The 17722-nt window shown below is 42.1% G+C and overlaps 2 protein-coding genes across 2 annotated transcripts in view; one reads left to right on the forward strand and one right to left on the reverse strand.

The window, feature by feature from the left end:
• Positions 1–320: 320 nt before the first annotated feature.
• LOC133501695 (kelch domain-containing protein 10-like) lies at positions 321–9254 on the reverse strand. Its single transcript, XM_061821558.1, has 11 exons — positions 9149–9254; positions 8922–9076; positions 6699–6791; positions 6403–6624; positions 3784–3938; positions 3556–3704; positions 3394–3478; positions 2566–2632; positions 2451–2498; positions 2177–2316; positions 321–1317 (listed from the first exon to the last, which is right to left on the reverse strand). The coding sequence occupies exons 1-11, from the start codon at positions 9220–9222 to the stop codon at positions 1108–1110; spliced, it is 1398 nt and encodes a 465-aa protein (XP_061677542.1). The 5' UTR covers positions 9223–9254; the 3' UTR covers positions 321–1107.
• The window catches only part of LOC133501692 (ras-specific guanine nucleotide-releasing factor 1), a 51333-nt gene continuing 42799 nt past the window's right edge, over positions 9189–17722 (forward strand). Inside the window, exons 1-2 of the mRNA XM_061821552.1 lie at positions 9189–9343; positions 12706–12787. Of these exons, the coding sequence (XP_061677536.1) occupies positions 9189–9343; positions 12706–12787 (237 nt within the window). The remainder of the gene's footprint in view (positions 9344–12705; positions 12788–17722) is intronic.

The raw sequence follows: 17722 nt of genomic DNA on the forward strand, positions 1-17722 counted from the left end.
GTCAAATACAATGTAATATTTTAATATTAAAAAAAAAAAACATGACTGTGTCTGTGAATATGTGGAAATAAAACTACGTACAAATATTTTTGGGAGAAAAAAAAAAGTCCGCCCGAGTTTTATTGCACAAGTAGAAAAATGAACTTCATCAGAATCCTCCTTTGGATCGACATTTGTGTACAGTACAACAGTGACATGCAGGAGAGATCACAAACGTCATAAATAGAAACATCTTTGACATGAGCAAGGCCGACTTTGAACACACAGGAGCAGACTGGCTTCATATTAACAAATGTAGGAAGGTGACAAAAACAAACAAAAAAAACTACCTTTTTATTCTGAAGATAACCACGTTCAGTGGTTTCAAGAAATGTGCTTTTTAATTGGTACTGCTGTCGGTTTAAAAAAAAAAAAGTGTGTTCTACATGACACATTCAGAAAAAAAATTGGTTAAACAAGCAAACAACACAAACACCACAGTGGTTTAAAACAACTTAGTAAAAGTGTAACCTGTACGGCACCAAGTTGATCATCACGAGCAATCAGAGTATTCAAAAGGCACAAGAAACGGGGAAAAAGAATGCTGAGGCTGCAAGTGTGAAAAATTATATTTAAAACAAATAAAAAGGGAAGAGGCACTAGGAGTCACAGTGATGCCATAAAAAAAAGAACATTACATTTTCAGTTGAAATAATCACAGCTGCACGTTACATTTAAAAACTAAACTTCCTACATTTGTCAGACAGTTCCACGCTTTCCCATGTTGTTGTTTCAACACAAAAATATGAACACTGTACAATTGTGTGGAACAGTTTGACAAAAAAAGAGAAATCAGTGCCAACATCACGTTTTTCAAGTGTAGTTAAAGGCCATAAAATGAGATTATGGTCAAATCAAATTAAAATTGCCTGTATAGTGTACAGAGACAAGTTCATCTTAACATAGATGTATAAAACGGAACACGTTTACAAATATGTAAAGGAAATAGAAGACATTGTAATAGAGACAGCAAGCTTCAGAACTGCAATCCCCCACCTTTTTTTTTTTTTTTTTTTTTTTTTAAAACGATTGTCCACCATGCAACGCTCGCCTTAGCGTGTCCAATTCCTACTTGAGGCGCTGAATGAGCGTGTGCGGCAGACCCAGGCCGAGCAGCTGCGGTGTGGACAGCTGAGCTAGCCGAGGCTGCATCTTCAGTAGCCTCTCCCAGGCCAGCTCCAGCAGGCTGGGCACCACCAGCCACAATTTATACAACGAGGCAGTACGACGATTACCGGACATGTTCACTACACCTCCGTGGATGTACATGCAGCCCGCCTAAGGGGATGAAAAAATAATTAAATTAGATTTCTAGAAAAAACATTTTACCAACAAAAAGACATTGCTACAAAATTATCAGGATGAGCAAATTCAAGCGAAAACAGCACTGATCTTCAGCTCATTTTGTTTGGACACACTGCAGAAAATCTACTTCAAAACTCTACATTACCAAAAAGTATTCAAATTTACTGTGTTCTTGTTGAAACAAAACTCCAGTTTTAGCCTCACCTTCACAAGGCTCAAAGTGCAATTTGCCTTCTCAACTGATAAAAGAAAAGCCAAATTGTCTTGTGATATTAAAAATAAAAAAAAGTACTTTTACTTTCTGGTTTCTTGTATTTGGTCCCAAATATAAACATAGTGCCAGAGAAAACAACACCAAAAAGGTTAAAAACGTTCAAAAGAGTAGAATGATCACTAAACTCACAAAAACTAAGTAAACGTTCCTCCTACATGCACAACTTGGCTTTAAAAAGCCTTCGTCATGTCAGCGATAAGATGGCACTACCATAATTTCCGGCTTATCAGCCGCGACTTTTTTTCCACACTCTTTCAACCCTGCGGTTTATGCGGTGATGCGGCTAATTTGTGGATTTTTTCTAACGGCCGCAAGGGGGCACTCAAACGGAAAAGGTAAGAGACCGGTGGAATATATGTGCAGAGGAAGTGACTTTTACCGGTCCGGCGCTGTTAGCGCTGCGCTAGCGTGTTACTGCAGTGTCTCAGTGAGTTTTACAAGTATTTTTATTTATTTATTTATTTATTTTTACTGGCCCTCTTACCGCCGTGCTAGCGTTAGAGGAATATGTCACAAAGACTGGATGGGTCTGAAGTTATTAATTTTATGATGACTCACTGGCGTGACAGCAGCGGAGTGGAAGTAAGCGGGCTCTGGCATGATGGCAGGAAGTTTGGTCCACTGAAAGGTGCTGAGGTGGAGCTTCCACAAGTCGTCCATAATCAGCTGACCGTTGTAGCCGCCGCATATAAAGACCTCTGCGAGGGGGAACACCGACATAGAAGTAGTAGACATAGATAAAAAAGGAAGGATGGAAAAAATACAAATTCAGATGATGGGACGAAGAAGAAGAGAGAATAGAAACGAGGTGGTCATATTCACGAGAACTCACCATGCTGAACTTGCACACAGCCGTGACAGCGACGGGCAGCAGGATATCCTGTCAAAGAAATCATTTACAAATCTGTGACCTTCAAAAATAAGATTGTAAGCTTTAAGGCACCAACCTAGTTTTTCATGGGGCTTGGTGATGATTTCCTCCCAGTAATTTGTCTCCAAGTTATATGCGTGAATCTGGAAATGCAAGTTAGTTTTTACAATTCTTAAACTGTACTGTGTACAGTAATTCCCGGTGATAAGCCTCACCCAGTACATTTGTAAAGGAAATACCATTTGGTACATACATAGGCCGCAGCTGTGTAAAAGCCGCAAGTGCCCACATTGAAACATGAGATATTTACAAAGAAAGACGGTACACAGAGAGTCTAACGCTAGCACTGCGCTAACAGGACCGGTTTAAAATAAATAAATAAATAAAAAAAAATCTGGTAAAAATCACGGAGACATGGCAGTAACATGCTAGCACAGCGCAAACAGGGCCGGACCAGTAAAAGTCACTTCCTCGGCACATATATTCCACCTGTCTCGCTCTTACCTTTTCTGCTCTAGTGCAAATTACAAATTAGCCACATCACCCCATAAACCACATGGTTGAAAGTGTGTGGGGATAAAAAGTCGCGGCTTATAGGGCGGTAATTACGGTAATGTGGCTGTCTGTCTGCCAGTACGTACGAGTAATAAGTATAAAGTAGTTTGGCACAAGTGACTCGTTTCATCACCAACATAGAGTCATTAAACTTCCTAAAAATCAGTTTACAACTCTACATTTTCTTTTATGTTCTGTAGAATACAGTGCTATTTTTTCCTAATTAAAAACATTTTGGGAGGCTGAATTGGATTAATGGTATTTAATTGTTGAAAACTGATTGATGATAATACATAGAGTTAAAAGTGATTGAACTCTGAAGTCAGTACCACTGTACTTCCTTTCTTACCTTGTCCAGACGATATGATGACCAGGAGGTCCCGCCTCCAAGAATGTATATCCTCCGTCCATCATGCGCCAACTCGTGTCTGTACCTGTGGCATCACACATTCATCAGTACTTTAATGATGTCACACCTTTTGAATCAACTCTTACTGCGCACTCGTCTCACCGCTCCTCCGGTAGATCTGTGGGGACGTTGTTGGGCTTGAGGTGGCTCCATTCTTTGGTAGTCAGGTCCAGCCTGTGCAGGTCCGTGCTGTAATGGTAGCCCGTCGTCCCTCCAAAAACGTACAGGCAGCCATTTATTATGACCATGGCCTGCAACGTGACAACGCCGCTCGTTTGTAGGCAGTTTACCAAACAAAACCCCGTGATGACGGCAAAGCGCTATCGTTACCTGGCCGTAGATCTTGTTGGGTTTTGCCCCTCTGCAGCACAGCAAGTTCCATTTTTTGTACTTAACATTGCAAACATGGACGTCGTTGCCATTGTTTTCTCCGAAGGGAATACCGGTGCCTCCGAACACCAGCAGGTTGTTACCATGGAAGACAGCTAAAGGGGCGGGACATACATAGCGATAAAATCGATCCAAATTTGAGGATTTCCTTCTCCACTTTTGATCTCAGTCACCCAAAGTGATTGTTAGATGTCTCTGGAATATTACCCTACAGCGATTATTCCATAGTGTAATGAGTAATTTTTCCTCCCTGATCCGCTCAAAAAAAAAAAAAGAAAAAAAAGTCACTGATGTCTATCGTTAATGTTAAAGCTGTTTGCTCTGGATGATGAAAAATCCCTGTGCCTGTTCAACACAAAGGCCAATTCATGGTCTCTGTGACTATGCTGAAATACGTGTTGGGTGCGTGGGAGTCTGGCTTTATATACAGTACATTGTAGTTTACAGCGGCTAAATGCAACTGTTCTCATTCAATCCTCATCAATAGATGATGCAACTGCATCGCCAACTGGAGGCCCACGAGAGGCCGTTATAGTACCTTAACTGCTAGAGTTTTCCCCACTTCACTTGAAAAATGGTATTTTTTTAAACTCTTAACTAATGGAAAAGCAAAAAAATACTTGCATTACATGGAGTGGTACATTTGACCTAAGAGTGTCCCGACTTGCAAGTTTATTTAGTGGTGAATTGCTGCTTGGTCCCCTCCCCCACTTTAATCTGCACTTGCTGAACAGCTGCAAGAACGTGCCGACGTTTTGTTTGTGTGTTTTAAAAATTAAGCAATTTCTTTTTTCATTTTTTTTTTTTAAATTCACTGGGAAATTCCACTATTGTTGCTTTGCTGTAAAACCAGATCAACCCTACACACCCACGGTGGGATTACTAAAAAAAAATACTTGGTGGCAGCACCCGTTTTGTAGTCTATTTGTGGTTGAAGTAAATGACACACCCGACGATTACTCAAGGCTTTTTTCCATTGGAGGAAATGTCAAGTCGGTGGGTTGTTTTCAAAACATGGATACAACAACATGAATGGATGACAATAATAAACTTGATTGATTAGGTATTTAATGAACACCTGCCAGTACCAATTAATAGTGAGTATTATTAGAAGGGGTCCTTGGCTCTGTTACCATGCCGGTCACGTAAACCAACCTACGCTAATGCAGCAGTCAAGTCTTCCGTCCATCCATTATCTGTATCGCAATTCACCTCTTGTGTTCCCTCGACGTCGCTCATTATTCTGTTAAACATATTGAATAGTATCTTGTGTTCAAATTTATATTTGCAATGTGTCAAATGGGCGGCACGGCGGATCAGCTGGAAAGCGTTGGCCTCACAGTTCTGAGGTCCCAGGTTTGATTCCGGACCCGCCTCTGTGGAGTTTGCATGTTCTACGCGTGCCTGCGTGGGTTTCCTCCGGGAAATCCGGCTTCCTCCCACATCCCAAAAACATGCAACATTAATTGGACACTCTCAATTGCCCCAAGGTGTGATTGTGAGTGCGGCTGTTTGTCTCGATGTCCCCTGCGATTGGCTGGCAACCAGTTCAGGGTGTACCCCGCCTCCTGCCTGTTGACAGCTTGGATAGGCTCCAGCACTCCCCGCTACCCTTGTGAGGATAAGCAGCTAAGAAAATGGATGGATGGATGTTTCAAATGTTTTACATACTTTTCAATGTGATCACAGCATGTGGGTGGGGTTTTGCAATTTTGTTTTCAAATAATTTACAATCTGTCAAAAAAGTATTGGTTTTAAATACATTTAAATATTTCCAGTGTGTGACTGGGCCAATTACAAACGGTTCCCAAAAAAACTACTGTTTTCTGGGGTCCTGGAACAGCTAATTGCCTTTCAATTACAGTACAGTACAGTTTTTTTATATCGTGCCGCATCGCACCAAGGCATCCCAAAGCACGTATTTTGTCCTCTTCAGGTTTTAGGTCAAAGGTGGATTCTTAGCATTCTGATGAATATTTGGGAATTTCAGTCGAACAGAAGAAAGATTTGAATTGATGATTAATGAATCATTGCATGCTATTGCTCCTTTCAGTTGGTCCCGTCCTTGTGATACATTTTAAAAATGACATCGTAGGTTATTGTGTGGCATGTGATTGTACAAATGATGCAAGGAGAGCTTTTGGCTTTCTGGGTGAAAAAGAAACACGTGACCAGTGGAAAAGAGAGAGCCAATCGACCTGCGGGTGCTGAGCAAGCATTCCAAACACTGTGCTGGTCATTTCGAAACTGGATGTTTTGAGAAAGACTTGGCAGAAAGCAGTGGATACAGATGTATAGCCTGAAAACAGCAGCGCCAACTGTTTTACCCACACTCATCAGGACCTGGACCGTCAGCAAGAGAACAAAACCTAGCAGTGACCACAACCCCCCGCGCGCAAACGACAGGTTGAGGACTGTAGGTACAAGCACACCTCCCTAATAAGATTTATGTATAAAGTTCTCGTATTGGCTCTTATTAAACTGAGCAGGTCTACACAATTGCAGTGTGAGGGGGAGCATTCTATCGATATCTGCAGTGTAGTTGTTAAGATATCTTACCTGACATGGAAGCTAGCTCCGTGGGAATGTAACCCTCCGTTTGAACGCGGTGCCAGGTGGAGGTGGCGAAATGAAACCTCCACAACTCCCTGAAGAGAGGAAAGTCTTCATTTTCCAACCCACCCGCCTCCTCGAAGTCTGGGTTGTAGCCACCAAACATATACAGGTGGGTGCTGTCTGCCACGCAACGGTGTCCGCTACGGGCCGAGGGCACCCAGGGTCCTGGGAGCATTTATGACAAAATGAAGTATCGCCTCCGCCGTTGGAGCACGGGGTGAAAGCAAAACGCATGTTACCTTCTGTCAGAAACCTGTTGGGGATACGCAGGTTGGGGAACGCTGGGGATAAGATTCGCCGAGCCTGGAGCCAGCGTGCCCGCGTCTTAAAGCCTGTACGTAAGAAGGAGCGCACGTAATTCAAGCATAAACCATAAATGCAAATATGGCAAGCCGTTTGAGGATTTGATATCCTTGACGTAGAGCTCAATTGTCCACGTGAAGCACAGTTGTCAAACTCAAGACCCGGGGACCAGATCTGGCCCGCCACATGATTTTATGTGGCCCGCGAAGCCAAATCTAGTGTTAATTTCCACGATTCTTGTAAAAATCTGTACCAAATTGTCAAATATCATAAATGATAAAGTTGAGATATTACACGCATTTTTGTAGTTACCAACCGTGAATAGTTGACAAACACATTACCCTTGATTTCTGATTCAAAAAACTAGTTCATAAATTGATGATGTAAATATGATGATTTTTGTTCCAGAGTCGGCCCTGTGAGGGAAACCGGAACAACAATGTGGCCCGGGTGAAAAATGAGTTTGACACCCCTGATGTAAAGTATTAGTATGCTAGTTGTTGTCATTAGTAAGATGAGAATATCTGAGCACATCTAAACCTCATACCGCGATCTCATAAATATACGATGTCATTATTAGAGTTCAAAGAGGTATGAATGACCTACGACCTTTGAAATATACACTTTGGGAAAATTTACAGGTGTCGGGCTTTTGCGAAATTGTCCTACATTTTTCATCCAATTAAGAGTCCCATCTAAACACTTGGGGCATTCAAGATTTTCAAAAACTGTTGTTTTCCCTTGACATAGGTTGGACCCACTGCTGGAGGACAAATGCAAAAGTATGACCCGTGCAAATGTTGGGAAAAGGTAATACGCCCCCGCCTGTCGGGATTGGAATTAGAATCAGAGCGGCACCGACTGCCAGAGAAAAATTCTTTGTGTGTTGTTACACACTTAGCCAATAAAGCTGATTCTGATTCCAACCCCGACATTTGCACAGGTCATACATACTTTTGCACTTGTCCTCCAGCAGTGGTGTCCAACCTACAGCAAGGGGGGCAATTTGCTTCTTGTCCTATCTTTTTGTGTGGCCCGCATTTAATCAACACAATTTTTGACACAGCTTTGCATTCCTGCGACAGCAGTGGTGTCCAACCTATGGCCTAGGGACCACTTGCAGCCCATCTTCCATTTTTGGGTCCCATGTCCCAAGACCAAGTTTGACTCGGATCACATGAAAACCGGAGGAAGTGATCGCAAAAGTGTGAACCCTGCAAAAAAAAAAAAAAAAAAAAAATTGCCCTTTCTGGGCAGCACGGGGTATCAGCTGGAAAGTGTTGGCCCCACATTTTGTGAGGTCTAGACCCGCCTGTGTGGACTTTGCATGTTCTCCCTGTGCCTGCGTGGGTTTCCTCCCACATCCCAAAAACATGCAACATTAATTGGACACTCTAAATTGCCCCTAGTTGGGATTGTGAGTGTGGCTGTTGTTTGTCTCGATGTGCCCTGCGATTGGTTGGCAACCAGTTCAGGGTTTACCCCGCCTCCTGCCCGTTGACAGCTGGGATATGCTCCAGCACTCCCACGACCCTTGCGAGGATAAGCGGCTAAGAAAATGGATGGATGGAAGGTAATTTCTTAAATCGGACAAGGATATAACTTGTGCAGACTTTTTTGTGTCTGGGTCTGCACTATAACCATTTTAGAATCAGTTTTGTCAAACGTATCACTCAGTAGTCATTTGATGTAGTTTAGGAATACTTCCAGGGGACGCTGCCGAGCCTTTTTTTTTTTTTTAGGAATCGCGCGCGAAAAAAAAAAAAACTTTCACCATGCAAAAATTCACAAGTTTTCGCCCGTAGGACCTAAAAATGTACTTAATAGTAAATAAGGAGCCGCAGCTGTTTCTGCTTGGGGTCCTTAAAATGAAAATCGCTCATTTACAAGCAAAACTGCTGGGACTCAAGCCTTGTAATGTTTGCACGTGCAGTTTGGCGGTAGTATCGACGTTACTGCGACTATCTTTGCTTTAGTGGAGTTGGAAACGTAGCTAGCCTTAGCATTTTGCACACAGAAAACCCTGACACGGAACAACAACATACATGTGCACCATGTTTTTTTTTTTTTTGGTTTTGTTTTTTAAGCACGCAATAACTATCTTTATTGGAGGCTTGGCAGTTCATCTCTGTGCTTTGCCGCACTTGTGTTTGATTTACCTGAATCTCGACTGGTGGGCCTCCACGACAATTTCTCGAACTTATTGAGCTGACTGGAGCTTCCGTCCTGTACCGGCGTAGACATGTTGACAAGGTGGCGGCTCCGACCGAGAGGTTTCACGACTGGACACGAACAGCGAGCCCCCAAAACCCCGCTGGAACAGGAGACACCATGAGATGGGAAACGTGCTTGTTCTGAAATAAATAACGCAGCAGAGAACACACACACGCCAGTTGCTGCTGTTGTTAGTAGTGCGTCGCAGTCACATGATCCTTCCTGGCCAATCAGAGTTGACGACATGCTTAGCGACGCACACTGTTGTGCATCATGTAATACGGGTCCAGTGCCTCAACAAGATAGAATGTATTCGTCAAATTATTGTGTTTTTCGCAAACCTGTTGCAGAGACTCAGGCAGCTACGGTATATATATCTTTACAGAATAAATTACAGAATAAATCCTGTACAATTTCATTACGAAAGTGACATTTGATTTAAATGCTATTGCGCTAATCGCAAGCTAGCTCTCCTAACTGCAATCGTCACTGGTAGAGAAAACTTAACTGTATAGTGGAAAAAGAAAAATATTGCTATTTATTGGTCATTGTAAACACCGGATAAACTAGGCATAGGACAGAGTAAGTAGCTTGGAGATGTAATTCCCTCTGAGGCTCACTTTATTGTATTTCACTAAACGGGGGGAAAAAAACGAAAGTTTTAGTAATAGTTATATATGGAGGACAGTTACAAAACTATCCTTACATTTTCTGTCGCTCTTGGCATAAGGATCAGAGGTGAGCTGGCGTCTTTTTGAGCAGTCGGGGTATCCCCTTGACGGCTTGCCAACACACATTCAGTTAACCTGCAGTCAGTTCTTTTGACCCAACATGCACGTTTTCAAAATGTTGAGTTGTGCCCAAAGAATGTCAATGCAAGCACAGGAACAACATGGAAAGTGGAGTACCTGAGCCAAGATGCAATGTGTACGAAGATGATGTTGGAGATGCATGGGGCTGATTGTGATGGTTGGTGATTAGATAGACTGATTTATAAAGAGTGACAGTGATCTCCAGGTGAATGTGGTAGCAACAAAAAAGTCAATTGTCATCTCCGTATGCTTATTTCCAGCTTATTGACTACAACCGTTGATCTGAGGAGAGCTGAATTTACTCTCCAAGTGGGACCAATGGTTTGATGTAGCTCATCACTTATCGTATCATCTGATAAAATACGAAATTTGTGGAAGGCATCTTAAGGGGAATCCAGGTTAAATTTCCGCGCTATCCATGCTCTCACAGCAGATGCGTGAATGGATTCATCTGTTCAAACACTAACTCCAATCAGACGTTAAATAAATGTGTATACTGTATTGACAAAGTGAGAGCTCGTTGAATTTGTCACAGTCTCCGTGCGGGCACCAACATGGCGGCCCCCGCTAGTAGCTAATTTACTAAATTAACTGTGGACCTCCATCAGAGTTATGGACAATTTAGAGCCTTCAACCAATCCATCAGGGATATTTTTGGGAATGTACGTATTAGTCATAGCCCAACAAGTACATCAAGGATAGGATCTCACTGGGAAAAAAAAACAACCCCAAAGAAATAAAGCTGGACAAGGAGATGGTGAAAAGCCTTCTAGATTATATAACCAAAAGTTACACCTCTCATGGAGAAGGTGATAAATGGGATGCCAATGAAGTTGAAAAGATGATGGGAGGACACCTAAACGTTGAGATCCATCTTGCTCTGCTTAAGGTCTTCCAAAAACTTCCAATCGCTACACAAGCAATTTCGGTACAGCCATTAAGTGATTTTCTTGCTTCCGTCTGGAAAAGAAAACCTCCAGTCTAAGACAACTCCGTCTCTGAGGTAATGAACAAGTGCACAAGGAGGCTATTCCGAACATCCACTTATGCAACAAGATGGACAATTCTGTCTTTGTTGAAATTCCAGAGCAAACATTGGATGTCAGAGGAAGATCTCAAGGCAACCATGCGATAATTCCTTCACAAAAAATGTAAAATTGCTGAGAAACGCAATAAAGAACCTCTCCTTCCACTGGGCTCATCGATACAAATAGGCAAGAGAGGAGATGGTCTTCATCCAAAATCCATCATGGAGAAATTCATTATTTAACAAAATGAAGTGTTGACGATTGATTTTACAACCTAGCTGGAATCGACTGCAGGCCACTGGTGACCCCAAACAGGAAAAGCATTTAAATATAAATAGATGGGAGGACTGGAAGGCAAGGAAGTAAGAGAGTTTGTCTCACAGAGAGCCGCATTTTCTCGTCTTTCTCCAATTTTTACTTGGCTACTTGAGTTTTGTTTGTTTTCCTCGATAATTTGGAGAAAAATAAGAAATTGTCTGACTGCTGAGTTGTTTATGGCCTGGGGGTTCATAGTTTAGACCCATTGTTGGTGTAAAAGACGACGATCTAGAAGATCCTGTATCGCTTCAGTTTCGTCACTGTGTGGACGAAATCTAATATCTTCTAGTCTACACAAAACGTCTCTGATTTTCCGTGTTGCTGCTCAATAGGCAATCCGGATGAGCCTGGAAAACAGGAAAAACAAAATCGGAATCAAGATTCTCCCTCAATGTAGTGGAGAGTTTTAAAACAAGATTTGGGTTTTCTCTAAGTACTCTTATTTTCCGCAAAGGTCCCAAAAAACATTCACGCTTGGTTAACGGCGATTGCCTGGCAACCAGTCCAGGCCGTACCCTGCCATTGGCCAAAGATCACCTGGTATTAACTCCAGCTCACCCACGATCCTAATGACGACAATGAAGTGATATTGGAACTGGATAGATGATCATGGACCTCCCAACCGGTGGTCACGTTGATGTGGTTTTGCCACGTGTGCTCCAAAAATTACGCCGCTAGATGGCGGGGTCAAGCCAGCCATCCTCAACTGTGGGATTTGTATCCACGGGGCTCGTTATTAGCACATGATGAGGCTGCATTTCTCTAAAAAGCAAACACGGGCCTGCTCGATGAATATTTAAGAAGGATCAAGGAAACCAAATCCAAGGTCGTCGTAAAAATACAGGACTGACACATCCTGTCGAGGCTTTTAAGTCATCTGCGGATATGTTACTAGGCAAAACAACCACATCTGTACTCACATTCACAGCTACGAACAATTTTATTTTGTGTATTTGATACCACATTTATAAATTTAATACAATTTAAAATCCACGCATTTATCAAAATAAAACAAACCCGATAAACAATTGCATCAAACATCAAACTTTTTGCACCTTCAAAGCCAATCCACTCATCAAAGGGGGTGGTGGCAGTCTTGCAGTATTTACTGCCCCCTTAAAAGCGATTGATCGTAGGTTTTCAGTTATTCTATAAAACTGCTTCGTTATGACAGAACATAACAGACCTGCCAAAAGAATTTGCCCCCAGTGATACGGCAATTAGTAATCTTGTATTAGTAGTATAGTGTCAATTTTATTGGAATAATCAAGTACAAGGATAAAATTATTTTTTTCTTGGTTAAAGAGCAATTATCAACGCGCAAGAGAAAGTGTGGCATTTCCCTTTGTGGACGACTAATTGGTTTCCTGTTTTAGATCATCAGTATTTTTCTTAAATCTGTATTGTGTATGTAGAAGGAAACTGCATTTTCTTGTCTACAAACATTTGTAATCTGGCAATTTTAAGCAGGAATTTAAAAATATCATTTCTTGTGAGTATCCAAAACACAAGGTATTAATTTCTCACGTGTTATCCAGCCATTAATCTTGTGTACTGGTTATCCTCACTAGGGTTGCTGGCGTACTGGAGCATATCCCAAAAGGCGGGGTCCTGAACTGTTCGCCAACCAATCGCTGCCATCATGTTCTAAAGGTACAATTTCATCCAAGTGTGCTGTCGTTCACAAAGTTAGCTGCTGAAGCTACGGCAAAACAAGCATATGTGACGTCAAAGTGTTCAATTCCCAGATCGGAATGCAATGGGAATTTTTTGCGGGTTGCATTTCATATTGTCCTTATTGTTACCGTACTTTGAATATCATTGTTGTTTCTGTGTATGTTAAAAATGGTTCTCATTTAGCTGTCACATTTATTGTTGATTTATACTGTGCAATTTTTTTCAATTAAACCATCACTTTAGGTAAGTTGTGAAAGAATGACGCCTTAGGTCATTTATCTATGAGAGTGTACCCGATAGGGTGATCATTTATTTTAGATAATAGTAATTATCGGGCTGCACGGTGGATCAGCTGGAAAGCGTTGGCCTTACAGTTCTGAGGGCCCGGGTTCAATCCTGGACATGGCTGTGTGGAGTTTGCATGTTCTCCCCGTGCCCGTGTGGGTTTTCTCCGGGCACTCTGATTTCCTCCCACATCCCAAAAACATGCAGCATTAATTGGAGACTCTAAATTGCCCCTAGGTGTGATTGTGAGTGTGGCTGTTGTATGTCTCGATGTGCCCTGCCATTGGCTGGAAACCAATTCCAGGTGTACCCCGCCTCCTGCCCGTTGACACCTGGGATAGATCCATCACTCCCATGACCCTCGTGAGGATAAGTGGCTAAGAAAATGGATGAATGGATAACTAACTACATTGTACCAATGGACCTTTCTGAATTATCAATCACTCGTACAATAATAGCCAATCAGATAGCCGGTTTGTCTTAACCCCTGGCCTGACACGCCCCTCTCGCCATATTGTCCCACAAGCAATGCTGGTTGTTAGTAGCCTCCACAAAGAAAAGTTAATGTTACGAAGAAAATGGTCCTCAAATGCGCTTGGGGAATGTGCAATTCTGATGAAAGATATCCTGCTAGGTTACAAGGGGCCCGGTTGATTCATTTTCCAAAGCCTAAAACACAGTTGACGAAGTGTCTACGATGGATTAAGGCTCGCGGAAGAGCGAGCGTACAACTAAGTGTGGACAATATCAACAAACACATGTCTATATGTTTAAAGGTAAGGGAGGGAGAAGTAACTTCTCTGAGTTTGATTTCATTATTATCAGTGCTTTATATATTGCAGGAGAACAACTTTCACTTTGTTAGCGTATCACTGACCTGCTGAATGAAGTGTGTAATGTTTGATGCCAAAGAGTCGGGTTCCTGATACATAAATGCGCGATGTCATGAAAGAGAAATGTGTATTTGCCTATTTGTATCGCATCGAACCTTTGAGACACAGCACTGGGTTCCATTACGAGCTAAGTCCAATGATTACATCCGCTCACTTATAAAGACTCCGATGATATTACTCGGGATCTTTCCATTGTAAAAAGTACTGGCCCTGCTTTACATGCGCAGTACGATTCCACTATTTTATCCTGTTGGATTGCAATATGAAGTTTCTTGAAGTTTTTTTCATCGATTGCCAACATTTCGCTGTAACTCTGACATTGTGTCTTGCTCCGTCCAAAATTTTAATTCCCTGTTCATATCCTTGCGTGAAATAGTTGAGACCTCTCTGTAGAACGCTCTTGGACAAGTCTGACGTATTTGGCAAAAAACATACCCCAATATTATCTGGAATACGCAATAGAGAATCGACTTCAAACATGTTCTGTTCAAGCTCATTTTCGAAGCTTGTGGGAGATGGCTAAGGTCGCTATCGGAAATGTCCATTTTCTGGATTATGTAGTCACTTATCATGTTGTACTTTAGTAAAACAGTATGTTGCATATGTGGCTATACAAAGTGTTTTCTCAGTGCTTTGGTCAAAGCAGTAAAACCTTTTTAAGTCAGTTGGTTCGAGTCCAAGTGATGTCAAGAGTCATGGCTTTTCAAGTCCATGTCGAGTTGCAAGTATTTGATAATATTCTCAAGTCAAGTCTAAAGTCATTACATTCATGACTCGAGTCTGACTTGAGTTTTTTCACGTGACCTGAGTCCATTCCACTAGGGTCACTTGTAATGCAAGGCATCCAAGTACCCAGTCAAAGTATTAAAATCAGAGAAAGTGATCATTTTTAAGTGGTCACTTAATTTTTTTCCAGAGTGAAATAGAATGGAGGCCCCACAAGCACAATTATCTGTTTGGCTTTTAACGTATTATGTGTTTTAAATGCGACTGCTAATGTTCACACTACAGCACATTCAAACAGTGAAAGCAAGAGGGACACTTTATTGTTACAGAAGAAACACATTTTCTTCTAAACTGCGTTAAAAAAGGGGTGGGGGGAGAAAAGGGGGGTAATAAAGGTCACAACCTCAAATATCAACTCTGCACACTGTTGCCAAGTCCTGTTGCTATGGAAATTGCATCCTACTGCAGGTGTGAGTAACGACAGAGGAAGTCAACTGTGCTTCCCTCTTTGTCTTTTTCTGCTCGTCCGTATGGTACACGGGCGCCGGTGTGCATGCGCGGGCGCATGTGAGTGTGCTTCCCGTCGCAGACATGCTCGCAAACAGCCCGGAGGTTGAAACATTGAGCTTCTGTTTTAAGTCTCACTCCATCTTTGCTCTCCCTGTTTGTTACAGAGATCAACCTCTCGCTAATCGAGGCTTTATTGTCGTCGTGCGCGTCGTATTTCTGCGTTCTGCTGGGGAGCGCTGTCCGAAGGCGACGACCAAGGAACTTCTGAACTGTGCAAATGTAATTAAGCCTTCGGCAGGGTGTGCGAATAAATAGCTGCGTGGCTCCAAATAGTGCTAGCGGCCATTCAGGCGACTGAGATGTTTGATTTGTTTCAAGGAATACAGTGTAGGAGATCGGATATGTTTAGAATTATGAACAGAAATGACGGACAGAAATCTCTTTCTGTTTCTCGTTACAAGAATTTAGTGGCGAACGTAATCTGTATAGATGGGCATGTGATAGCATTTTGCATTGACTATGAGGAAAATAGATAATAATTGTCACGTCAAATAAGTGACTAGTTAAAGGACAAGTGTCATTCCCATAAACACTCTAAAATACACATGACATTTTTCACTTAAATGCCTATACGAGAAAATAAATATGAGCGGAGAGCGCGTCATCCATGCGCAAAGTTGCAGATGTCTCACTCGACCTCCAAGTGGCAGCCATATTGCCTGCAACATCATCAGCAGATGTTACACTGGGACATTCGCCATTCAAAACACGCTGCGCCACCTACTATGGGACACGGAAGCGCTTTTCAAAGAAGAGAAAATCTCACAATCGAGTGAAATGACCGGGGCGATATTACCCTATCGTTTCGAGCCATATTTAGATGATATGCGGATCACGGCGGGAGTTACAAAAAGCCATATACGTCAAAATCATGTTTTGTGGTGAAAAAATGCATGGGTCCATACTGGCTGCTGTTTTTTCATTAATAAAATGCTCAAAATCATGAGTGCACTTACCCGTTCGCGGTTCTCGAGCATTTATTTATTCGGTCTGTCACTATGCCTCCTTTTTGAGCAATTCATAAAATGAACCCTATTTCCCACAGCACACCTAACACTGTCAAAGCATGATAGACATTCAACAATATAATAATAATAATTATATACACATATATATATTATACACAATATCTAATAATTTGGTTACTTTATTTAGGTAATGAAAGGTGTAAATTATGCACCACTGCAACCACAATAATTAGCACACCGTCCAACTTTTAGTAAAAGTCCACTGAAACGAACAATTGAATTATCATTACATTCGCAGGTATGTTGATCATCTAATCAGCACTTTATGTTTCATATACTGTTTGTGTTTCCAGATTTTAAAAGTACCCGATAATAAATCAATGCACGACATCAGAAATAAGATGCGCGGACATGTGAAATGGAAATGGAGGGCACATTTTATTTATTTATTTATTTTGCACAAGCATTACTCCGTCACATTGAGTTGTCCAAGTGGATCAGATTTGGAGCTGTTGTTGCACACTGCAGCCGGCTGCTACTCGCCTTTGAGTCTAACCGAGGGAGACTGAGGGAGGCTTATTAAACCCTGGGCTGCAGCCTTATTCCGAGGACCACAATCAGGCAAAAAAAAAAAAAAAAAAGAAGCGCACAGCGCGACATAAATAGCCCGCTATAATGTTCATCATCTTCTAAATATACAGTACGGCGTGCACACGTTAAGATGAAGCAGGCTCTGTGTAGACGTGTTATTAATAGTGGCTGACATTTTCACAGTTCATGGCTGAATCACTCGTTGCAAGCCTTGGTGAGCCTGCACATTTGTAACATGATGCATAAAGCTCACCCAAGGCTCTGAATGTGCTCATAATTGCATTCAGGAGAAAAGACAAAAGATGACCGACTGCAGCAAAAGTGCAATGGGACTAATACCCAGACCCAAACCCCACATATCCTCGCCACGTGCCACCTACTTCATTTTCTGATGTTTAAAGCTGGCAAAGCACAAACAAGAAGGCGGGGGCTGGGGGTAAACGGAGCAAATGATGTTAATAAGTGTAAAGTTTTGCCCCCTCCAGTGTGAAGTTTGCATCTTCTCCCCATGCTTTCGCGGGTTTTCTCGGATTTATTCCCACACTCAGAAAAGCATCCTTGTTAGCTTCAGGCGACCGGTCCAGGGTGTTCTCTGCCTTGCACCTATGGTCAGCTGAGATAGGCTCCAGGCGCGACCCAAACGAAGATAAGTAACATTAGAAAGTAGATGGATGCCATTTGAAATAATGCTAACAAGTGAGTTATATAGTCTCTTTGTTGATTTAGATGGCAAAAACGCAAAATAAAACAAAATCCACAATGGTGGTTCTGGAGGTATTTTTGACAAACCTGTCATTTTATTGACAGAACCTATCAACAATGCTACATCCTGACTTGGACCCGGTGCACACTGGGCCGTAGCGTGAGCAATGGCGCTC

Source organism: Syngnathoides biaculeatus, chromosome 6 (genome assembly GCF_019802595.1).
Source record: "Syngnathoides biaculeatus isolate LvHL_M chromosome 6, ASM1980259v1, whole genome shotgun sequence".
NCBI lineage: Eukaryota > Metazoa > Chordata > Actinopteri > Syngnathiformes > Syngnathidae > Syngnathoides > Syngnathoides biaculeatus.

Excerpts from the sequence above, each read along its gene's own strand:
- LOC133501695 (XM_061821558.1), bottom strand. The coding sequence starts at position 9,222 with ATGTCGTCAACTCTGATTGGCCAGGAAGGATCATGTGACTGCGACGCA. Across the intron at positions 6,625-6,698 it reads CAACAGGTTTCTGACAGAAG|GACCCTGGGTGCCCTCGGCC; the intron begins GTAACATGCGTT and ends AAATGCTCCCAG. Across the intron at positions 2,499-2,565 it reads CAAGCCCCATGAAAAACTAG|GATATCCTGCTGCCCGTCGC; the intron begins GTTGGTGCCTTA and ends TTTCTTTGACAG.